Source organism: Tasmannia lanceolata, unplaced genomic scaffold (assembly GCF_043159265.1).
Source record: "Tasmannia lanceolata isolate RefF3 unplaced genomic scaffold, GAP_Taslan_0.1 ptg000008l, whole genome shotgun sequence".
In the NCBI taxonomy this organism is placed as follows: Eukaryota; Viridiplantae; Streptophyta; class Magnoliopsida; order Canellales; family Winteraceae; genus Tasmannia; species Tasmannia lanceolata.
In genome coordinates, this window is record NW_027518685.1 from 64,890,375 (window position 1) to 64,910,000 (window position 19,626).

Here is a 19,626-nt window from a genome sequence, read left to right on the forward strand (position 1 = left end):
GTAATGTTTGTTGTGGATTTACCCGTAGCGACCTGGTTATGGAATTTGGGTCGTTACAATTATGCATTGAGGCTGGAGAAATAGTGAACCATATGTTTATCACTTTATCCACTGTAGTCTGGCCTGGTAAGTGTGGAGCAGAATTCTCAATAGATTTGGCATCTCGTGGGTATTCCCGGCTAAACTTAGTGAACTCTTTGAGAGCTGGGAAGGGAAGGATTTTGTGGAATGTCTCATTATTATCCACAATATGGGTCTTTTGGGAGGAAAGGAACACCTGTCTTCATAGGATGGGTCAACAGTTCCCATTATATTTTCCCCAAGGTAATAGCCCTGACTATCGCTTGGGTTAGGATATTACCTATTCTCATATTTATCTTAGCTTGAGAACTATGGTATGGATAGGAGGTTTGTGCCAGCTCGGAGCGGTGATGGTCCCTACCTTGTATTGGGCGCCGCCATAGCTGGACAACCTAAAGCTGAACTTTGACGGCTCCCGTATGGGAATCTGGGCATAGCTAGGTTGATGAGACATGCCTTCTTGGGTCCCATTGGCAACAAAGACTAACGAAGCGAAAGCGAGGACAATTGGTCAGGGAATTAGAATGTTAGAGAGCAACCTTCTGAACCAATTAATAATTGAAGGTGATTCTCTTAATGTCATAAGGTGGCTCAAGGGGACCCATGCCATTCCATGGAAGTTTGCACATTACTTTGACGAGATCCAAGATAGTGTCTGGCTCCTCCATATCTTATCACCATGTAAGGAGATCGGCCAACACCAAAGCCGATAGGCAAGCCAGGGCGGGGGTGACCAGGGATTTTTCAGAAACGTTTGACTTTCTCCCACCTTGAGGGGCCTTGTTGTCATTTTATGATTTTTTTTCTGTATTCTCTCTTTTCTTGCTTTGGTTGTATTTTTCTTTTTTCCCTTCTCGATCTGTATCGACCAGCTTTGTCGCGGGTTTCGCCTTCTTTAATATATCTCTTTGCTATTTAAAAAAAGAGTATGTTGAAGGTTCAAGAGCCACATCATGAGATAGGAATTGTAAGAAACATCTTTAAAGAAGGGCTGGTATCCCAACTTAAATAGCTATGAAGTAGAATTTAGCCTTACTTTCTCTTGTTCTAGGAACATTTTTTATAGTTTAGAATAGCTGTGTGTTTTCTAATATTCTTACAAGAATGAGGCCATTTTAGATATTTTGTTACCCTTCTCAGTCATGTAGAATGCCTGCTTGAGCAAAAACCCTCATAGTTTTTGCATACTGAGTAAGTTTGAACTTTGAACCCCAATGTTTTGTATAATGAAGTAAGAACTGAGTTGCATGAGTAGTTTTTTTTATTACTGCAGACTGAATGTAGAATTGGTAAAAAGTGACTCGGTAAAGTATCTTTTTGCTGATATTAACTAGGGGTGCAACTCAGGTTGGGTTCAAACCGAAAAAAAGTCGGGTCGGGTTGAGTTCGGGTTGGGTTTAGTTCGGGTCGGGTCGGGTTGAGTTTCCCAACCCGGGTTAAGTTCGGGTTCAGGTTGAGGGCTTGGGCAATCCGACCTGAGTGAAACCCGACTTTTTTTATCATTTTTTAAGTAACTCCGGTTGGGTCGAGTTGGGTCGGGTTGAGCTCGAGTCGAGTTTGATCGGGTTGAACTCGCGTCTCGGGTTGAACTTGGGTCTGGTCGTGTTCGGGTTTGGAAAAAGGGTTCCTCGGGTTGAAGAACTCGGGTCGGGTCGGGTTCGGATTGAATAAATTGTTCCCTGTCGGGTTCAGGTTGGACCCAACCCGACCCGAGTTGCACCCTAGTATTAACTTATGATTTAACCTATAGTTTAAAATTCCGACTATCCCTTTATGTGGCATCTGTGCTTCTGTGTCTTGACGATCGAATCATCTGACTATGTCAGGAGAAGCCTGAGCCAGCATTTAAGTCCTCTACTAGTTTTAAATTTCCACCAATACCGACATGAAATGACCGAACTGTTCTGTTTCCATCCCCACCAAAACGATACCGAAACCAAAACACATACTGAAATCAAAATCGTAAGGTAATGGTTTTCAAGGTTTTAAATTTCGGTTTCTGTTGGTGTTGGGTGTGTAGCTTAATGGTTGAGGCTTAGTATCTCAACCTTGAGGTCGCAGGTTTGATCCCAGCTTACCTACCAAACAAAATTTTTGGTTTTGGTTTTGGTTTTGGTTTCGGTCATCAACGAGAAAGAAACATTTCGAGTTCGGTATGAAAATTCGGCCGAAAACTTGTAAAATCACAGAAACATTTCAGTATGAAATCACAGCCAAAATCCAGGTAAGATTCTTCACCAATGGTTTTTCTTTTTCTTTTTTGTTGTTTTTTACATATCTTAAAGGAATCTCGTTTTTCTTCTCTTTTCTGCGAGTGGAGCTGTTTTTTGTCAGGGATTCTATTGAAATGTTGACATTTGTACAGAAACTTTGCTTTTTTATCTAAAAATTGCACATTTTACATATTTCGACTGAAAAGTTTACGAAATTCCTAAATTTTAGGCGAAATCGAAATCTGGTATTTTTCCGCAACCAAATGGATTTCATTTCGGTAGCAACCGAAATCAAAATATTTCGGCCGAAATGAAATGTTTCGACAAAAATTTAAAACCATGGTGCTATCTATATCTGTACATGTTACATAATTATTTTATTATGAACATGGTTTTAAATTTCAGCCAAAACGAAACGTTTCAGCCAAAATATTCCGATTTCGGCTGCTACCAAAACGAAATCCGCGTGGATTTGAAAAATACAAGATTTCACCCGAAATTTTGGGATTTCATTATTGTTTTGGTTGAAATATGCGAAACATGCATCTTTTCGGTAAAAAAGCAGAGAAATTTCGTCAGAAAGCTTGACAAAAATCAACTCCATTAGCAGAAAAGAGAAGAACCACTTGATTCCAGTCGTGATTTTGTGCAGAAATGTTTTCGTGATTTTACAAGATTTTGGCCGAAATTTCATACCGAAACTGAAATGTTTTGGTTTCACTGACAACTGAAACTGAAACTGAAACCAAAACCGAAATTTAAAACCTTGATTATGAATTGCATGTGAAACATGGTGTATGCATAAACGAATATCTCCTCTAGATGGGAGAAGATCCTCTTACGTGAGGAGGAAATCAAGGAACAAAGCCTGGTTCAAACCCAGGGTATTCCCTCCACTGAGGCTATCGTGGATCAAATAATCCGCGATGAATGTTCTCCGAGTAGTAGTCGTCAAAGACAGGATAATCCCGACTTTCTTCAGGATCTTCGTCTGAGTCATCGGCGACTATGCAAACTAGTTCGCGATCTAGCCAATAAAGACAATAAGGGATCCGCGATGAAAGTGGAGAATTTCATTTTCAACTCCGTAAAGAACTATGCGGAATCAGGGGGACGGGAAGGAGGCCCGGGAGATCGCTTCGCTTCTGGCGACTAGCTTCTACCGCTTCAATCAATGGCAAGCTAAAGCTACCTTTCATCAATCAATGAATGAATGAAAAGGAACCTCCATGCGAGGGGTTCGAGGACCTGTTGGTCAAAGGAAAGGGGAGGTCCAGATTCCGGGACGGAGCCGTATGACGCGAGAGTGTCACGTACGGTTCCTTTGAGAAGGGTGTGATACCACCACCTATCAGGTCCGACGAGCGGTCCACGGAGCTGCATCCCTACTCACCTGGTCCATGCACATCGCTTTCTCCAGGAGGTTGGCCGATGGGTATTCCTGTCTTATAGGGAACAAGAAATTCGAAGCCTATAGAACCCTTTTTTCCCTTAATTCCTAACCCGCCTCATTTTAAAGATCGATTGGTTGGGGAGCAACTTTATTAGCTACTAGTAGCTAGGATCGTTCGCACAGTAAGTAAGCAATGCGTACTTCTTTCCTAGTCTAGTGGATCTGCGTAGCAGAGCCCAATCTTCTACCCACAAGCTCTGACAAAGGTCAACAACGTAGAAAAAGCGCCCATTTCTGTACCGATTGAGAATACAGGCCTCGCCGCTTGAGAGGAATAACCAATCCTATTCCTTTATAGGAGGAAGACGTGAGCTCTAATGTTTATATGAATTACATGTGAAATGTGGTATGTACATGTCACTAGGTGTTTTATGCTATCAAACCATTATGGATATCTATTCTATCGTACTTATCTGATGGTTTCTAAGTATGTTTGTGCTTATTATAACATTTCCCGAAGTCATTTCTTAAAATTTCATCATTTCCACATTTTTCCGTACATTTCCATGATTTTGCAAGATTTCTGCTGAAATTTTCAACCAAAAATGAAACATTTTCGTTTCCGTGGTGTCCGAAACCAATATTTAGACCCTTGCATGTAATATTCGGCTTATATAAGCATAACTACACATCCTATGAACTTATTCACCTATCATTGACAGGTTTTCACTTTCCCCTGCGTCTTAATAGTGTGCTGTCCATTACATGTTCAAGAGTCAAGACTAACATTGGTTCCTTTACCTGTAATTCAGTTAATTTTTTGTCCTTAGGTTTTGGTTTTGGTTTGTTATGTCAGCAATGTAATGATAACGATTACACTATTTGTTTGTTAGCATGTTTTCCTGAAAGTTTTAAACTTCACGCAGACAGCAGGCGTCCTTGGAGGAGGTGCTGCTTCTCTTGTTCGTGTCCCAACAGAGGTAGATAAGCAGATTTAGTCATTCTGAAAGTTCTCAAATTATTATACAGACCTCCTTATCCACCACTCATTTCAGGTGGTAAAGCAAAGGATGCAAACCGGTCAATTTGCATCTGCTCCTGATGCTGTCCGACTTATTGTTGCTAAAGAGGGTTTTAAAGGTCTTTACGCGGTATGCACTTCTTAGTTTCTAATAGTCTCAGTTTAGAATTCATGTCGACCATAGATTTAAATTTCGGTTACGGTTTCGGTCCGATTTTTATTTTATTTTTTCAAATTTCGGTCATTTCGGCCGAAATCCGAAATTTTCAGATTTCGGACCCAACCGAAATCCGAAATTTAAAACAATGATGTCGACAATCTTCATGCATTTACTCTAAACTTGATGTTCTAAATCTGATGCCACTCCCTCTCTTAACTAAAGAGTGGCCAGGCTCCTTGAGACTCGAGGTTTATGAGCAACTTTGGATTATTTAAGTAACTTGTACATATTGTGAATTATTTTTTATAGTTAGCTTGATCCTTTGTTTCTGGGAATGTAGGGTTATGGTTCTTTTATGCTGCGAGATTTGCCATTTGATGCCATCCAGTTCTGTATTTATGAGCAGCTTCGGATAGGTTATAAGCTAGCGGTGAGCTTATTATAGTTATTATTATATTTCACATGCACCTACATATAATGCCTGCAATGGTGGGTTTTATTTTATTCTCTCAATGAAGTTAACTGGAACGATAGAATGTGCTTTGCAACATGATTTTTTGAAATTGCAGATAAATTGTAACTTAATCTTTGTAGCACATGTAATTACATTTGTTTATAGGGTGAATGATTTAGCATACGTAATTACATTTGTTTATAGGCTGAATGATCGTCTACTTTTTTGTTATTTTATACAAAACTTTGAATCTGAGTGACATATGGGGTTTTGAAGTATTATCTCTTGTTAGAATTTATTTGTTGGATTAACATTCTAATTTCTAAACCATTTCTGCCTAGTTTAGTGTGAGAATACTTCTGGATTGGATGTATCATCTTTTCTACTGCAACTTCTAAACAAGAATAACTTATGCTGAATGATACAAGTCTATCATAAGAAGAAGATACTTATGCTATCTGGAACCACAATAAGTTCAAGATTTGAAGGAATTTACTAGATGCAACTCCGAGTTATTGTATCAGTAAAGAACTCTATTTTATGTTCTTATCTTGAATGAATATGTATTCATAACTTCAGTGTATATATGTATGTATGTCTGTATGCATGTATGTATGTGTGCATGCACACACATAGATATCCCAGCATATCTCCCCAGAAGATTAGTGGAGGATTGTGGAGCCCTACTCCAATGTTAAGGGATGAGAATCGTTGCCTTCTTTTTCTCACTAAATTGGTTGCTTGATCGAAGTGTCCACCAGCTTTCTGATCAAGTTTGATCATAATATATATATATATAGTGTTGGTGAGCTTAAGCTCACCAAACTTATGGTGAGCTTAAGCACCCCAATCACATGGTTCCCACATTTTCTGTGGTGATCCAAACCATTCATTTGCAAGGCCCTATCATAGATAGGGTGTGTACCAAAAATCAGCTCCATAGGATCATCCTAACCCCTCCATTTGTGGAGGACAAAAATGGGCAGATTTGTGGACAAATAATGTCTGTCCATTTTGACCTCCACAAATGGATGGGTTAGGATGATCCTATGGAGCTGATTTTTGGTACACACCCTATCTATGATAGGGCCTTGCAAATGAATGGTTTGGATCACCAAAGAAAATGTGGGACCCATGTGATTGGGCACTTAAGCTCACCATAAGTTTGGTGAGCTTAACTTTCCTCTATATATATATATATGAGAAAACTGTTGGTGAGCTTAAGCGCAACATTTTTTTGGTGCGCTTAAGCTGGACCCAAACATTTAAACGAATGGAGGCGTTATAACAACTTAAGCGCACCAAAAAAATGGTGAGCTTAAGCGCACCAACAGTTCTCTCTCTCTCTCTCTCTCTCTCTCTCTCTCTCTATATATATATATATATATATATATATATATATATATATATATATATATATATGAGAAAAGGGTTCCACGTTTGCAAAAACAGGGTGGGGGCCACATTTTGGGTGGGGGATCAAAACCATTCATTTGGAAGGCCCTTCCATGGATAGGGTGTGGCCCAAAAATCAGCCCCATTGGATCATCCTAACCCAATCGCGGGGGGGGGATGGACAGACACTGTGTCCATGTTTCTGCGCATTTTTCCCCTCCACAAATGGCAGGGTTAGGATGATCCAATGGGGATGATTTTTGGGCCACACCCTATCCATGGAAGGGCCTTCCAAATTGAATGCTTTGGACCACCAAAAAATGTGGGCCCCCACCCTGTTTTTGCAAACGTGTGTTGGGAAGCTTACCTGCACACGTTTGCAGGAACCCCTCTCTCTCTCTCTCTCTATATATATATATATATATATATATATATATATATATATATATATGGGAAAAAAGGTTATCTAACCTCAAAAATACAGTACGACCAACATCATATGATGAACCAAACCGTCCATTTGGATCGCCACAGTGTAAGTGGGTGGTTCCCCAAAAATCATTTCCATAGGATGATCCTAACCCTCTGATCTTTAGAGATCTATAGAGCGACTGCTCATTATGGAAACATCTATAGATTGAGGGTTGGGGCTTAGGATCATCCTATGGAAATGATTTTTGGGGCACAACCTAATTACGTTGTTTCCCATTAAATGGACAGTTTGGATCATCCTATGGTGTGGGTGGTACCTTACTTTTCGAAAAATATGGATTTACACTGCCACACATCATATAAAATCTCAGAAAGAGTAGTCATAAAAAAATAGATAGATAAGAGGGTTAGGATCATCCTATGAAAATGATTTTTGGGGCACAACCCAATTACATCGTAGCATTTTTTGGGTCAGCTCTCGAATCGAGTCACTAGGCTTTCGAGGCGAGTCGCATGGGTGACTCGCCTCTATTGATGACTCTTACGAGTCGCTACGAGTCGACTCGACAAAATAAGATTCTTACAAGTTGAGTCACTGGGCTTGGGCTTTCTTGTTTTGATAGTTGAAAAGTTGGAAGTTGGAAGTTGGAACTAAATTATTTTTTTGTAGGCAATTGCATTAAATGCAAATAAAGACCGAGGAGGTCTATACAAATAAAGAGACAGAAAAAGAAAAAGAAAGACAAGAATAAGCCCCACTGCAAGGGTCAAGGAGGAAGGATATCAAATAGCTGAACTCTCTCCCTAGAGACACCATCTCTAGTAAACTGTCTGCCACACCATTAGCTGGCCGCATAACTTGATGGAAAGAAATCGATGCATCCCCCACCCTCTCTTGGATCTCATTAAAGAAAGAGGCAAATCTCCAAGTGAAGGAATGAGAGCCACTAAGCCACCTTATCACATTGACCGAGTCTCCTTCTACCACTACTTTATTCCTTCCCTTGGAGATAGCACGCACTTCAGCTTCATTAGCTCCAAATTTCATAGCTCCAAATTTATCCCTCAAGACTCCCCCGATTCTGGCTTGAACAGGGTTCCCCATGCTTGACCCGTCAAAGTTTAGCTTTAAAAAAATCATGTGCGGAGGTTCCCAGTCTTGGACAATCTTGGTTTCTTGGCATGAACCACCACAAATCTCCATCCAACCATACCATAAATCATGTGTGGATACAAATCTAAAGCAAGGAAGGGTTTTCACCCATGATTAGGATCCGACCCAAACTTAATTATTTTGTGCATGCAATTTCAAGCATATAGTTATTTATATTTTTCGTTTAGTGCTTTTGTTTTGAATGGTTAGCCTACTACTTTATCTATGTGCTATTGGGTTATATTTTTTACATGCTTGATCTTTTGATATATAATTATATTTTTTTAACTAAATTTCTATTGTCAAAAACTCTTACAAGTGACGAGTCGAGTCAATTTACGAGTCATAAATCACGAGTCGCGTCACGGGTTGACAACTATGGTGGCGATCCAAATGGACAGTTTCGATCATCCTATGGTGTTGGCCGTACCTTACTTTTGGTGAGTTTGCATAGCTAAGCTACCCATCCAAACTCTGAGTCTTTTTTCCCTATATATATAGAGAGAGAGAAAACGGTTCCTACACATATTTGTAGAGAGTTCTCTACACACTAGCTTAAAATACAGTGGGGGCCCACATTGTTTGGGTGATCCAAGCCATCCATTTTCAAGACCCTCACATAGATAGGGTGTCTACAAAAAATCAGATCCATAGGATCATCCCAACCCTACGATTTGTGGAGGTAAAATGGATGTCTTTAAACCTTCACAAATTAGTCCATTTTTTGCCTCCACAGTTCGAATGGTTAGGATGATCCTATGGATCTGATTTTTTGTGGACACCCTATCTATGTGAGGGCCTTAAAAATGAATGGTTTGGATCACCCAAATAATGTGGCCCCCACTGTATTTTAAGCTAGTGTGTAGATAACTTATCTACACGTATGTGTAGGAACCGTTTTCTCATATATATATATGGGGAAAGTGATTTTTTGGGCACCCCCTATCTACGTCAGGGCCTATCAAATGGCCGGTTCGGATCACCCCAAAAATGTGGGCCCGCCATGTTTTTAGCAGTCACCTCATATAAGCTTATATGAGGGACCGCTCACAATCACTTTCCCCTATAATAGATAGGGGGTGCCCAAAAAATCAGCTCCATAGGATCATCCCAACCCTACGAACTGTGGAGGTGAAAGAGGGGAAAATGGACGGGTAAGTGGGCAAATTTATACCCGTCCATTTCCCTCTCTTTCTCCTCCACAGTTCGAAGGGTTGGGATGATCCTATGGAGCGGATTTTTTGGGCACCCCCTATCTACGTCAGGGCCTATCAAATGACCGGTTCGGATCACCCCAAAAATGTGGGCCCACTATGTTTTTAGCAGTCACCTCATATAAGCTTATATGAGGGGCCGCTCACAATCACTTTCCCCTATATGGGGAAAGTGATTGGGAGGGGCAAATTTATACCCGTCCATTTCCCCCTCTTTCTCCTCCACAGTTCGAAGGGTTGGGATGATCCTATGGAGCGGATTTTTTGGGCACCTCCTATCTACGTCAGGGCCTATCAAATGACCGGTTCGGATCACCCCAAAAATGTGGGCCCACTATGTTTTTAGCAGTCACCTCATATAAGCTTATATGAGGTGACTGCTAAATATAGGGGAAAGTGATTGTGAGCGGTCCCTCATATAAGCTTATATGAGGTGACTGCTAAAATCATGGCGGGCCCACATTTTTGGGGTGATCCGAACCGGTCATTTGATAGGCCCTGACATAGATAGGGGGTGCCCAAAAAATCAGCTCCATAGGATCATCCCAACCCTTCGAACTGTGGAGGTGAAAGAGGGGAAAATGGACGGGTAAGTGGGCAAATTTATACCCGTCCATTTCCCCCTCTTTCTCCTCCACAGTTCGAAGGGTTGGGATGATCCTATGGAGCGGATTTTTTGGGCACCCCCTATCTACTTCAGGGCCTATCAAATGACCGGTTCGGATCACCCCAAAAATGTGGGCCCACTATGTTTTTAGCAGTCACCTCATATAAGCTTATATGAGGGACCGCTCACAATCACTTTCCCCTATATATATATATATATATATATATATATATATATAGAGAGAGAGAGAGAGAGAGAGAGAGAGAGAGAGAGAAAAGTGTAGCTACACATACGTGTAGCTAACTTAGCTACACATACGTGTAGCTAACTTAGCTACACCGACGGCTTAAAATACAGTGGGCCCCACATTGTTTGGGTGATGCAAACCAGTCATTTGATGAGCCCTCACATAGATAGGGTGTGACCAAAAAATCAGCTCCATAGGATCATCCCAACCCTACAATTTGTGGAGGCAAAAATGGACGTGTAAAAACCTTCACAAATCGGTCCATTTTTGCCTCCACAGTTTGAAGGGTTGGGATGATCCAATAGAGCTGATTTTTTTAGCACACCCTATCAATGTGAGGGCCTATCAAATGAATGGTTCGGATCACCCAAACAATGTGGGCTCACTATAGTTTAAGTCGTCGGTGTAGCTAAGTTAGCTACACGTATGTGTAGCTTCACTTAACGCATATATATATATATATATAGAGAGAGAGAGAGAGAGAGAGAGAGAGGTGTGTATGGCTACTGATATCCATATATCTATATCATTAAGCCTGAACAGAAAATAGATTTCTTTCCTTTTTTTCGTAAAATATCTCCCTTTGAAATGTGGAATTTCATTCCTTTTTTCACCGTGCAATCCATGTGTCTATGACTATATATATATATATATATATATATATATATATATATATATATATATATATGAGAAAACGGTTCCTACACATGTGTAGAGAGTTCTCTACACACTAGCTTCAAATACAGTGGGGGCCCACATTGTTTGGGTGATCCAAGCCATCCATTTTAAAGGCCCTCACATAGATAGGGTGTCTACAAAAAATCAAATCCATAGGATCATCCCAACCCTACGATTTGTGGAGGTAAAATGGATGTCTTTAAACCTTCACAAATTAGTCCATTTTTTGCTTCCACAGTTCGAATGGTTAGGATGATCCTATGGATCTGATTTTTTATTGACACCCTATCTATGTGAGGGCCTTAAAAATGAATGGTTTGGATCACCCAAATAATGTGACCCCCACTGTATTTTAAGCTAGTGTGTAGATAACTTATCTACACATATGTGTAGGAACCGTTTTCTATATATATATATATATATATAGGAAAACTTTTCACCGTGGAATCCATATGTCCATGACTATATATATATATATATATATATATATGAGGAAACAGCTCACCAAACTTATGGTGAGCTAGCTTGCCCAATCACATGGGGGCCCACTTTGTTAGGATGATCCAAACCATTCATTTGAAAGTCCCTTACATAGATGGGGGGTGTACCAAAAATCAGCTCCATAGGATCATCCTAACCCCTCCATTTGTGGAGGACAAAAATGGACATACACAAATCTGCCCCATTTTTGTCCTCCACAAATGGTGGGGTTAGGATGATCCTATGGAGCTGATTTTTGGTACACCCCCTATCTATGATAAGGCCTTGCAAATGAATGGTTTGGATCACTCCCCAAAATGTGGGACCCATGTGATTGGGCAAGCTAGCTCACCATAAGTTTGGTGAGTATATATATATATATATATATATATATATATATATATAGAGAGAGAGAGAGAGAGAGAGAGTTTGGTGCGCTTAAGTGGTTATAACGCCTCCCATTGGTTCCTGTATGTGGGACCAGTCGCGTTCCAATCATCATAAGCCAATCGAGTGTGATCCGAGCCGTGGATTAGTGATCGGTCCCAATCTAATGGCTATGGGGGACTGCAAAGGTTTTACACAAACCAAATCACTCTAGGATTGATCTTGATCGTAGAATCACGGATGGGCGCGATCTAACGGTCAAATTTCATCCTGCTTTGGAAAGGTGCTATGTAGGGGTGTAATTCAAACATAAAGGCAATCAGAAGCTCTATAAAAAGAGCAGAAACTTACCCTTTCTTACCAATTATGGAAATCCAAGTGTGGAAACTCAATTTGATAAATTCCAAAGCCAATTTCACTCTCTTGAAAGCCTTCCTAAATTTGTTCTGTACATTTTTCTTCAATTTTTATCTAGTGTTCTGTTATTCTGCAGAAACAGACACTAGTATCCCAAATACTTGTTTATTCCAAGGGAGGGGATAGGAATTAGAAATCCCTGGGACTTTCTCAAGCTTTCCATTTTTGTTACGGGTAAAAGAGGGATGATATGAATAAAAAGAGAACAAAAAGTAAGAATGTCTAAATGGCATTCTCATGTCCCTGTGCCCTTTACGATTTGCTACAGTGTCCTCGTCTTCTTCCTCATTTGTGCAGCGCTTAAGGGGCAGGCCGGTGGGGCTGGGCGTAGGTGGCGGGTGGAGAGAGTGTGCAGAGGGGGCGGGCAGTTAGGTATTTGCAGATGCCATCGAAGAAATTCTTGATCGTATTGGTATTGAGGGTAATAGGGTGTCATTTAACTATATCTGGAGGTCGGCTAACTTTGACGCTTATTGGCTTGCTCGGGACGGAGTTGGAAGACAACACTGGGAACTCTTTGACTCCCTCGCACCATAGGGTTCTTTTATTGTCCTCTTTTCCCTTTTTGTCCTGCCGTTTTCTTCTTTTTGTGTTGTATGCTTGACCACCTCGGTCTTCTAGTTCAATAAAATCTACACCTTTAAAAAAGGAGGCAAATAGGGATGATTTTATGAGTAATTTGTGAAATTGGAAACATTTGTAGAAAATTTGACATTGACATTTCGAGAAGCTTACAAGATTTTCAATCTGTGTGATTTATTTGTGAAATTTCTGTTTTCATGAACTTTGTTAACCATTCATGATTTTTTTTTAAAAATTCCTAGAGTTTTGTACCTATGAATGAGACCCTGCTGTGCAATGCAGGCACACATCATTAAATTACAATGATGACATTTCTACTCAATCGTTGCTCCTACATAAGTAGTTACATTCGAGGCTATTGTTTTCTCTTATTTGGGGCGATGATGACTTTCTTTATTCTCATTCAAGATAATCCCAAAGTAAGTTTGCTGGTTCTTTATTTTAGATAAACCAGAAACTTATTATTATTTTTGTAGGTGATCCATTGGTTGTCTTTACCATGCTTGTTGATCACTAGAGAATGAGCTCTATAATGGATCTGAGTGTCATTTCCGACCATTGATAACCTGAATAATTCATCATGTTACTATTATTATTTGATAGCTGATGGAATTTATTGAACAAACATAATTGATCATGCTCATGTCTGAGAAGTAATTGGTCATACTATCCCCAGAACTGATCGTACAACTAATAGTTTTGCCACTTTTTGCAAGTTTTTTCAGCTACTTTAAGACGGATCATGTTTTATTTGATATTCCTTGACTATTACAACATGAATAATTATCACTTTCTCACAGTGAAGTGAAGCAATAATAATTAATTGCTTTTACTGTGAAGTGAAGCAACAATAATAAAGGATGACATTCTTAGTTGCTTTTGTATCAGTCACATGGATGAGTAAGAGAAGTAATTTTACTGTGAAGTGAGGCAACAATAATTTCTAATGTTTCATTTTTTTCTTCAGGCACGAAGGGATTTAAATGATCCTGAGAACGCTATAATTGGTGCTTTTGCTGGTAATTTGGCATCCACTGTCTGGTTTTGATATGCTTACTGATGGATTCCTTTAATTCTTTATAATGAACTTTACATCTTTTCTTGGCTAGCTTCAAAAAACTATGGCTTCCTTGTAACTCAGATTGATAACAGACCCCCATATACCTTATTCTACCAAGATGAGGATCCTAGCTTTGAAACTTTACGTTATAACTTGTGCATAAACACCATGTCATATTGAAAAATTCATGGGATGTATTCCAAAGACTAAAGAAATTTTGCTTCTCAAACATGAGCTCATTGTCGTATGAAAGAGTTGAAAGCTCCTTGGGAGATTCGTACAAGGGAAAAGATGAAGAAGAAGGAGAATGAGAGAAACAAAAGAGAATGAGTGTGAAAAGAGAGAATCATGAATAGCGTCTTGTTGCCTCATTCATGCTTTCATGAATAAAATGACTGATCACTCTTACATCATATGCAATGTCTGGTCGAGTGTAGGAAAGATAGATCAGTCAAACCATCAGCCTTTGAAAGCCTTGCATCAACCAATCTCAGTCCATCTTCACCCTTCAGTCTGTGATTTTGGTCGTTAGGTGTATCATCCGGCTTGGTCCCAGAGTATTTGTCTCCTTAAAGTGGTCTAGGATGTATATTCTCAGAGAAACAAAGACACCATTTAGATGAAAGGGTGACTTCATTCCCATGAAAATACTTTTAACTTTCTTAAATCCTTAATTTATCAAGGAGATGATTCGCACCATGCATGGATAGTGGAAGAGTGAAGAATCTGGAGTGTAAACCAAATTCAATGGGGTGAAGAACAGTGAGCTGTGGTAGGGAGTGAAGCCCCAATACAGAGCAATAAGAGACCTTGGAGTTGTGTTCAGCTTGAGGGTATTGCTCAGAAGACCGAGGAGCCGACGAAGCGGTATTTTCCTTGGATTCAGGTTGTTCCTGCCTTTCAAGGAATGGCCTGGGTGCCCACATGGAAAGCCACATCTAGTGATCGTGTGGTCTGGATGTGTCTGGAATCCAAACTCCTTGCCCAAATACTGCTTGAGTTTTAGAATCTCATTGTATCCAGTCACACATCCACATAAACTTTGAGTGCCACCGTTTGACCCGAGAAAGTCATACAAAGTGTGATCCGCTTGGATTTGATACTAACATGCTTCTTTTACTACAGTGCTAAACCACTCAAACCCTGCTCTAAATCACTATTTCAGATCATTCAAAGCCTTATCATGCTTGCATACTTTCCCTTTTGCTGTCATGAATTTGTACTCCAGGAGGGGGTCACATATAGACCTCCTCTAGGCCCCCATGAAGAAACTCATTCTTCACGTCCAATTGATAAAGGGGTCAGGAGAGGTTTTCTGTCACAGATAGATGAACTCGTTTAGAAATCAACTTCGCAAGTGGTGTGAACATCTCTTGATAGTCAATACAATATGTCTATGTATTGCCCTTGGCCAGTAATAGAACTTTTTGCCCGTCCACAGGGCCATCTGGCTTATATTTCACAATGCATACTCATTTACATCTTAACGGCTGCCGGCCTTGAGGAAGATCGACCAATTCCTAACTGCCCTTTTTTCCCCTAAAGATTGCATTACCTCACACATTGCATTCTTCCACTGGCCCTGGGATTATGCATGCGAATCACTGGAAGGCACAGAAGCAATGGAAATAGGGGCTACAAATGAATGATAAGATGGAAATAATGACTGATAAGAAACAAAATCAGCAATGGGATGTTAAATACATCTACACTTAACATATTAAATAAATCGCAAACGAGTAGATATGTTATTAGAAGTCTGGTATTGCCGAGCAGGTGGGATTTTGTTTCTAAAGATGCGGTGGGTGCATCAGGGGGCATTCTTATTGCCTGGGATTCATCTTCTTTTGAAATGACGGATAGTTATGTGGGAGAATTTTCGGTAACTGCGGGGTATAGGAAATTGTGTGACAGATCTCTGTGGTCTTTTACGGGTGAGAGAAAGGAAGAGTGACTTTTGGAAGGAACTTTTAGATCTCAAGGGGAGAGGTGTTTCCCCTTGGTGTCTAGGAGGAGACTTTAATGAAATCAGGAGAATGGAGGAAAGAGCGGGATGTAATAGTTTAAATCCCCAAATGTGGGGTTTTGATGAGTTCATATCTGAGTGTGAGTTGATTGATTTACCCCCCTCGGGAGCTCGATTCACTTGGTCTCGTGGGTATAATAGCCATAGCAAGCTGGATAGATTTTTAGTCTGCCCAAGATGGCTGGAAGCTCTCCCGGACCTTTTCCAAAAACCTTTGGATCACACGGTGTCGGATCATTGCCCCATTTTGTTAGATCCCAAACTGGAATCCTGGGACCTTTCCCTTTTTGATTTGATTTATCTTGGCTTCAGTGTCCCAAAATGGAGGAAAGGCTGGGAGGATGGTGGGGGACTGCCAAAGTGGATGGTCCAGTGGATGTTGTGATTGGTTCCAAATTGAGATTAGTAAAAGAAAGGCTAAAAAGCTGGAATCATGGTTGGAATAAGGAAGCTAAGGAGAGGAGAAGATGGCTATTGGCCAGGATCAAGGATATTAGGGCTGCCGTGGAAGGAGGGTCAGCTACTGAGGCAGAGGTGGAAGAGGTTGGGAGGATTAAGGAAGAGTACGACAGTTTGTCTCTTCAAGAAGAAATTTCTTGGAGACAGAAGTCCAGGGCTAAATGGATTGTTGAAGGGGATAAGAACAATAAGTATTTTCATGGAATAGCAAGTGCGAGAAGGAGACGTAATCGGATTGAATGTTTGCAGGTGAACGGGGGTTTATCTTTTGATAAAGAGGACATCTCAAATGAAATTGTTGGTTTCTATCAAAATCTTTTCTCGGTGGAGGAGGGATCACGTCCGACTTGTGACGGGGTCTTTTTCGATCAACTGCAAGAAGCTAACATGGAAAAGTTAGAAAAACCTTTCACTGAAGAGGAGATTGAGAGAGGGGTGTTCTCCCTTACTCGTGATAGAGCTCCGGGACCAGATGGTTTTTGTTTAGCTTTCTTCCAAGCGTGTTGGGAATATGTTAGGGAGGATATATTTCGCTTCTTTAGGAAATTCTATGAAGGATTAGATTTGGATACGGGTACGGGGGCAACTTTCATAACTCTCATTCCTAAGATTAAAGGAGCTTCTTCAGTGACAGATTTCCGCCCCATCAACCTAGTGGGATGTCTGTACAAAATCCTAGCAAAGGTCTTAGCTGAGAGACTTAAGTTGGTGTTACCGTCCATTATTTATAGTAACCAAAGTGCCTTTGTTAGTGAGAGACAAATTTTGGATTGTTCTCTGGTTGCTAACGAAGTCGTCGATTATTATCATAAGATCGGCAAGAGTGGTCTAGTATGTAAATTGGATATGGAAAAAGCCTACGATAGGGTAGAATGGAGCTGTCTCGATAACATTATGGAAAGGATGGGCTTTGGTAGTAGATGGAGGGACTGGATTTCTAGATGTATTTCTTCGGCTTGGTTCTCAATCCTCATCAATGGAATACCAAAAGGGTTTTTTAAGTCGTCAAGGGGTCTCCGGCAAGGAGATCCCCTATCCCCTTTCCTGTTTGTGATGATTGTGGAAATCCTTAGTAGGTTTATTGATAAAGGCAAAAGCCTGGGTATGATCGAGGGCTTCCGTATCTTGGGGGTGGTTTGGAAGTGTCACATCTTCAATTCGCGGATGACACACTCCTTTTTAGCTCCATATGTTTTGAAGATGATGAACTTGAGAGCTATTCTTAGATGCTATGAAGCAATCTCTGGCCAGAAATCAAACTTCCATTAGTCATGTGCTTTCAGCATACATCTGGAGGATTGCATTTTTCAAGAGTTAGCAGGATTACTGGGGTGCAAATCAGACTCATTGCCTACCGCCTACCTTGGCCTTCCTTTGGGGATTGGAAGAGCTAAGAAAGAGTGTTGGAATCATGTGATTCAAAAAGTGGAGAAAAGGTTTGACCCTTGGAAGAGGAATCTCCTGTCTAGAGGAGGGAGAATTACCCTGATAAAAGCAGTGTTAGCCAATATGCCCATTTATCAAATGTCTTTATGCAAGTGTCCCATGAGTGTGGCATCCAGAATTGAACAAATCCAAAGACGGTTTTTGTGTGTAGGTGTGGGTGCGTGGGTGGGTGGGTGTGTGTGTGTGTGGGGGGGGGGGGGGGCAGTGATGTTAAGAGGGGTATCCCATTGGTAAGGTCGGAAAAGCATGTACGCCCATTAAAGGCGGTGGTTTGGGAATTAGGAGGATTAAAGAGACTAGCCTTGCTAGGAAAATTTTTGTGGAGATTTGCCGATGAGGAATCTCATCCATGGGTTAGAGTCGTTGAGGGAAAATATGGGACTATCCCTAGGAGATGGAAACCGAATGATTCTTTTAAGCACAAAGGTCTCACAATGTGGACAGAATTTATGGGGTTTTGTATTCTTTTCGAAGAAGGAATGCGGTTCCGGGCATATTCGGGTAATAGAATCCACTTTTGGCTTGATTTATGGTGCGGGGAGCTTTGTCTCAAGGACTTATTCCCCGATCTGTTTTTGATGTCATCTTGGAAAGATAGTTTGGTTTGTGAAAACTTCGAACGGAGGGATGGAAATACTTTTTGGAAACCGCTTTTTAGGAGAAATTTCTTTGACCATGAATTAGAATCTATGGGTAGGTTGTTGGAATTGCTGGAGAGTGTTTACGTAAAGCGGGATGGGGTAGATAAAAGGGTTTGGATATGGAACACACATGGAACCTTCTCTGTTAAATCTTTCTATAACCACTTGGTGACTAGTCTGGCGTCTTCCAAATTTGCTAGAGTGTGGACATTCCAATCTCCCGCCACAGTATGTACCTTCAGATGGGCGGCTCTAAAAAAGCGAATCTTGATTTCTTAAGGAGGAAAATCATGATTGTTAACCATTGTGTTATGTGTATGGAGGATGCGGAGTCACTGGATCATCTCCTCATCCATTGCAAAGTAACAAGAGATGTATGGTGCAAAGTGATTCGAAGGTTCGGCATTTGTTGTTTTTCCATAGAAGTTATCGAATTTTTTCTTAGGGTGGAGTAAGGTTCCGTGGAAGAGTAAGGGCAGGATCCTCTGGAAGATGTGCTTCCTAGCTATTATTTGGATGATATGGAAGGAAAGAAATGCTAGAATTTTTAAAGGAAAAGCAAAAAATGTTCAATTTCTTTATATTAAAGTCATCGCTTTGGTGATCTCTTGGGCCAAAGCACTCCCATCTTTTGCCATAATCTCTGCCTATGATCTATGGGAAAGATGGCGCGAGGTTTGTAATAGTGAGGAAACTAAGAAGAAAATCTTGCAAGCTTGGACCCCACCACCTTCCGGTTTTGTTAAGTTTAACTTTGATGGATCAAGTTTTGGGAATCCGGGCCCTACCGGTATTGGGGGAGTCCTTAGAGATGCTGAGGTGCCCACCTTGTGGGCATTTGGGGCCCCCTTGGCATAGCCGATGCTACGGAAGCCGAAGTGCGGGCTGTTCATCAAGGTTTGAGACTTGTTGCTCGAGATGGTTGGGAAAAGGTTATTGTGGAGGGAACTCGGCCAATGTTATCTGTTGGTTAAATGGCCCTCAAAAACCTCCTTGGAGATTTGATGATTTATTTGATGAGATGGATGATTTAGCTAAGTGCAAGTGGTTTGAATTTGAGCATATCCGTCATTCGGCTAA

The 19,626-nt window shown here is 40.7% G+C and overlaps 1 protein-coding gene across 6 annotated transcripts in view; it reads left to right on the top strand.

Moving 5' to 3' along the window:
- The window catches only part of LOC143885472 (S-adenosylmethionine carrier 1, chloroplastic/mitochondrial-like), an 80,592-nt gene that overhangs the window by 54,942 nt on the left and 6,024 nt on the right, over positions 1-19,626 (top strand). For all 6 annotated transcript variants that reach the window (XM_077389674.1, XM_077389675.1, XM_077389672.1 and 3 more), the window contains 4 exons: positions 4,614-4,667; positions 4,743-4,838; positions 5,209-5,298; positions 13,882-13,933. In XM_077389674.1, coding sequence (XP_077245789.1) covers positions 4,614-4,667; positions 4,743-4,838; positions 5,209-5,298; positions 13,882-13,933 — 292 coding nt within the window. The remainder of the gene's footprint in view (positions 1-4,613; positions 4,668-4,742; positions 4,839-5,208; positions 5,299-13,881; positions 13,934-19,626) is intronic.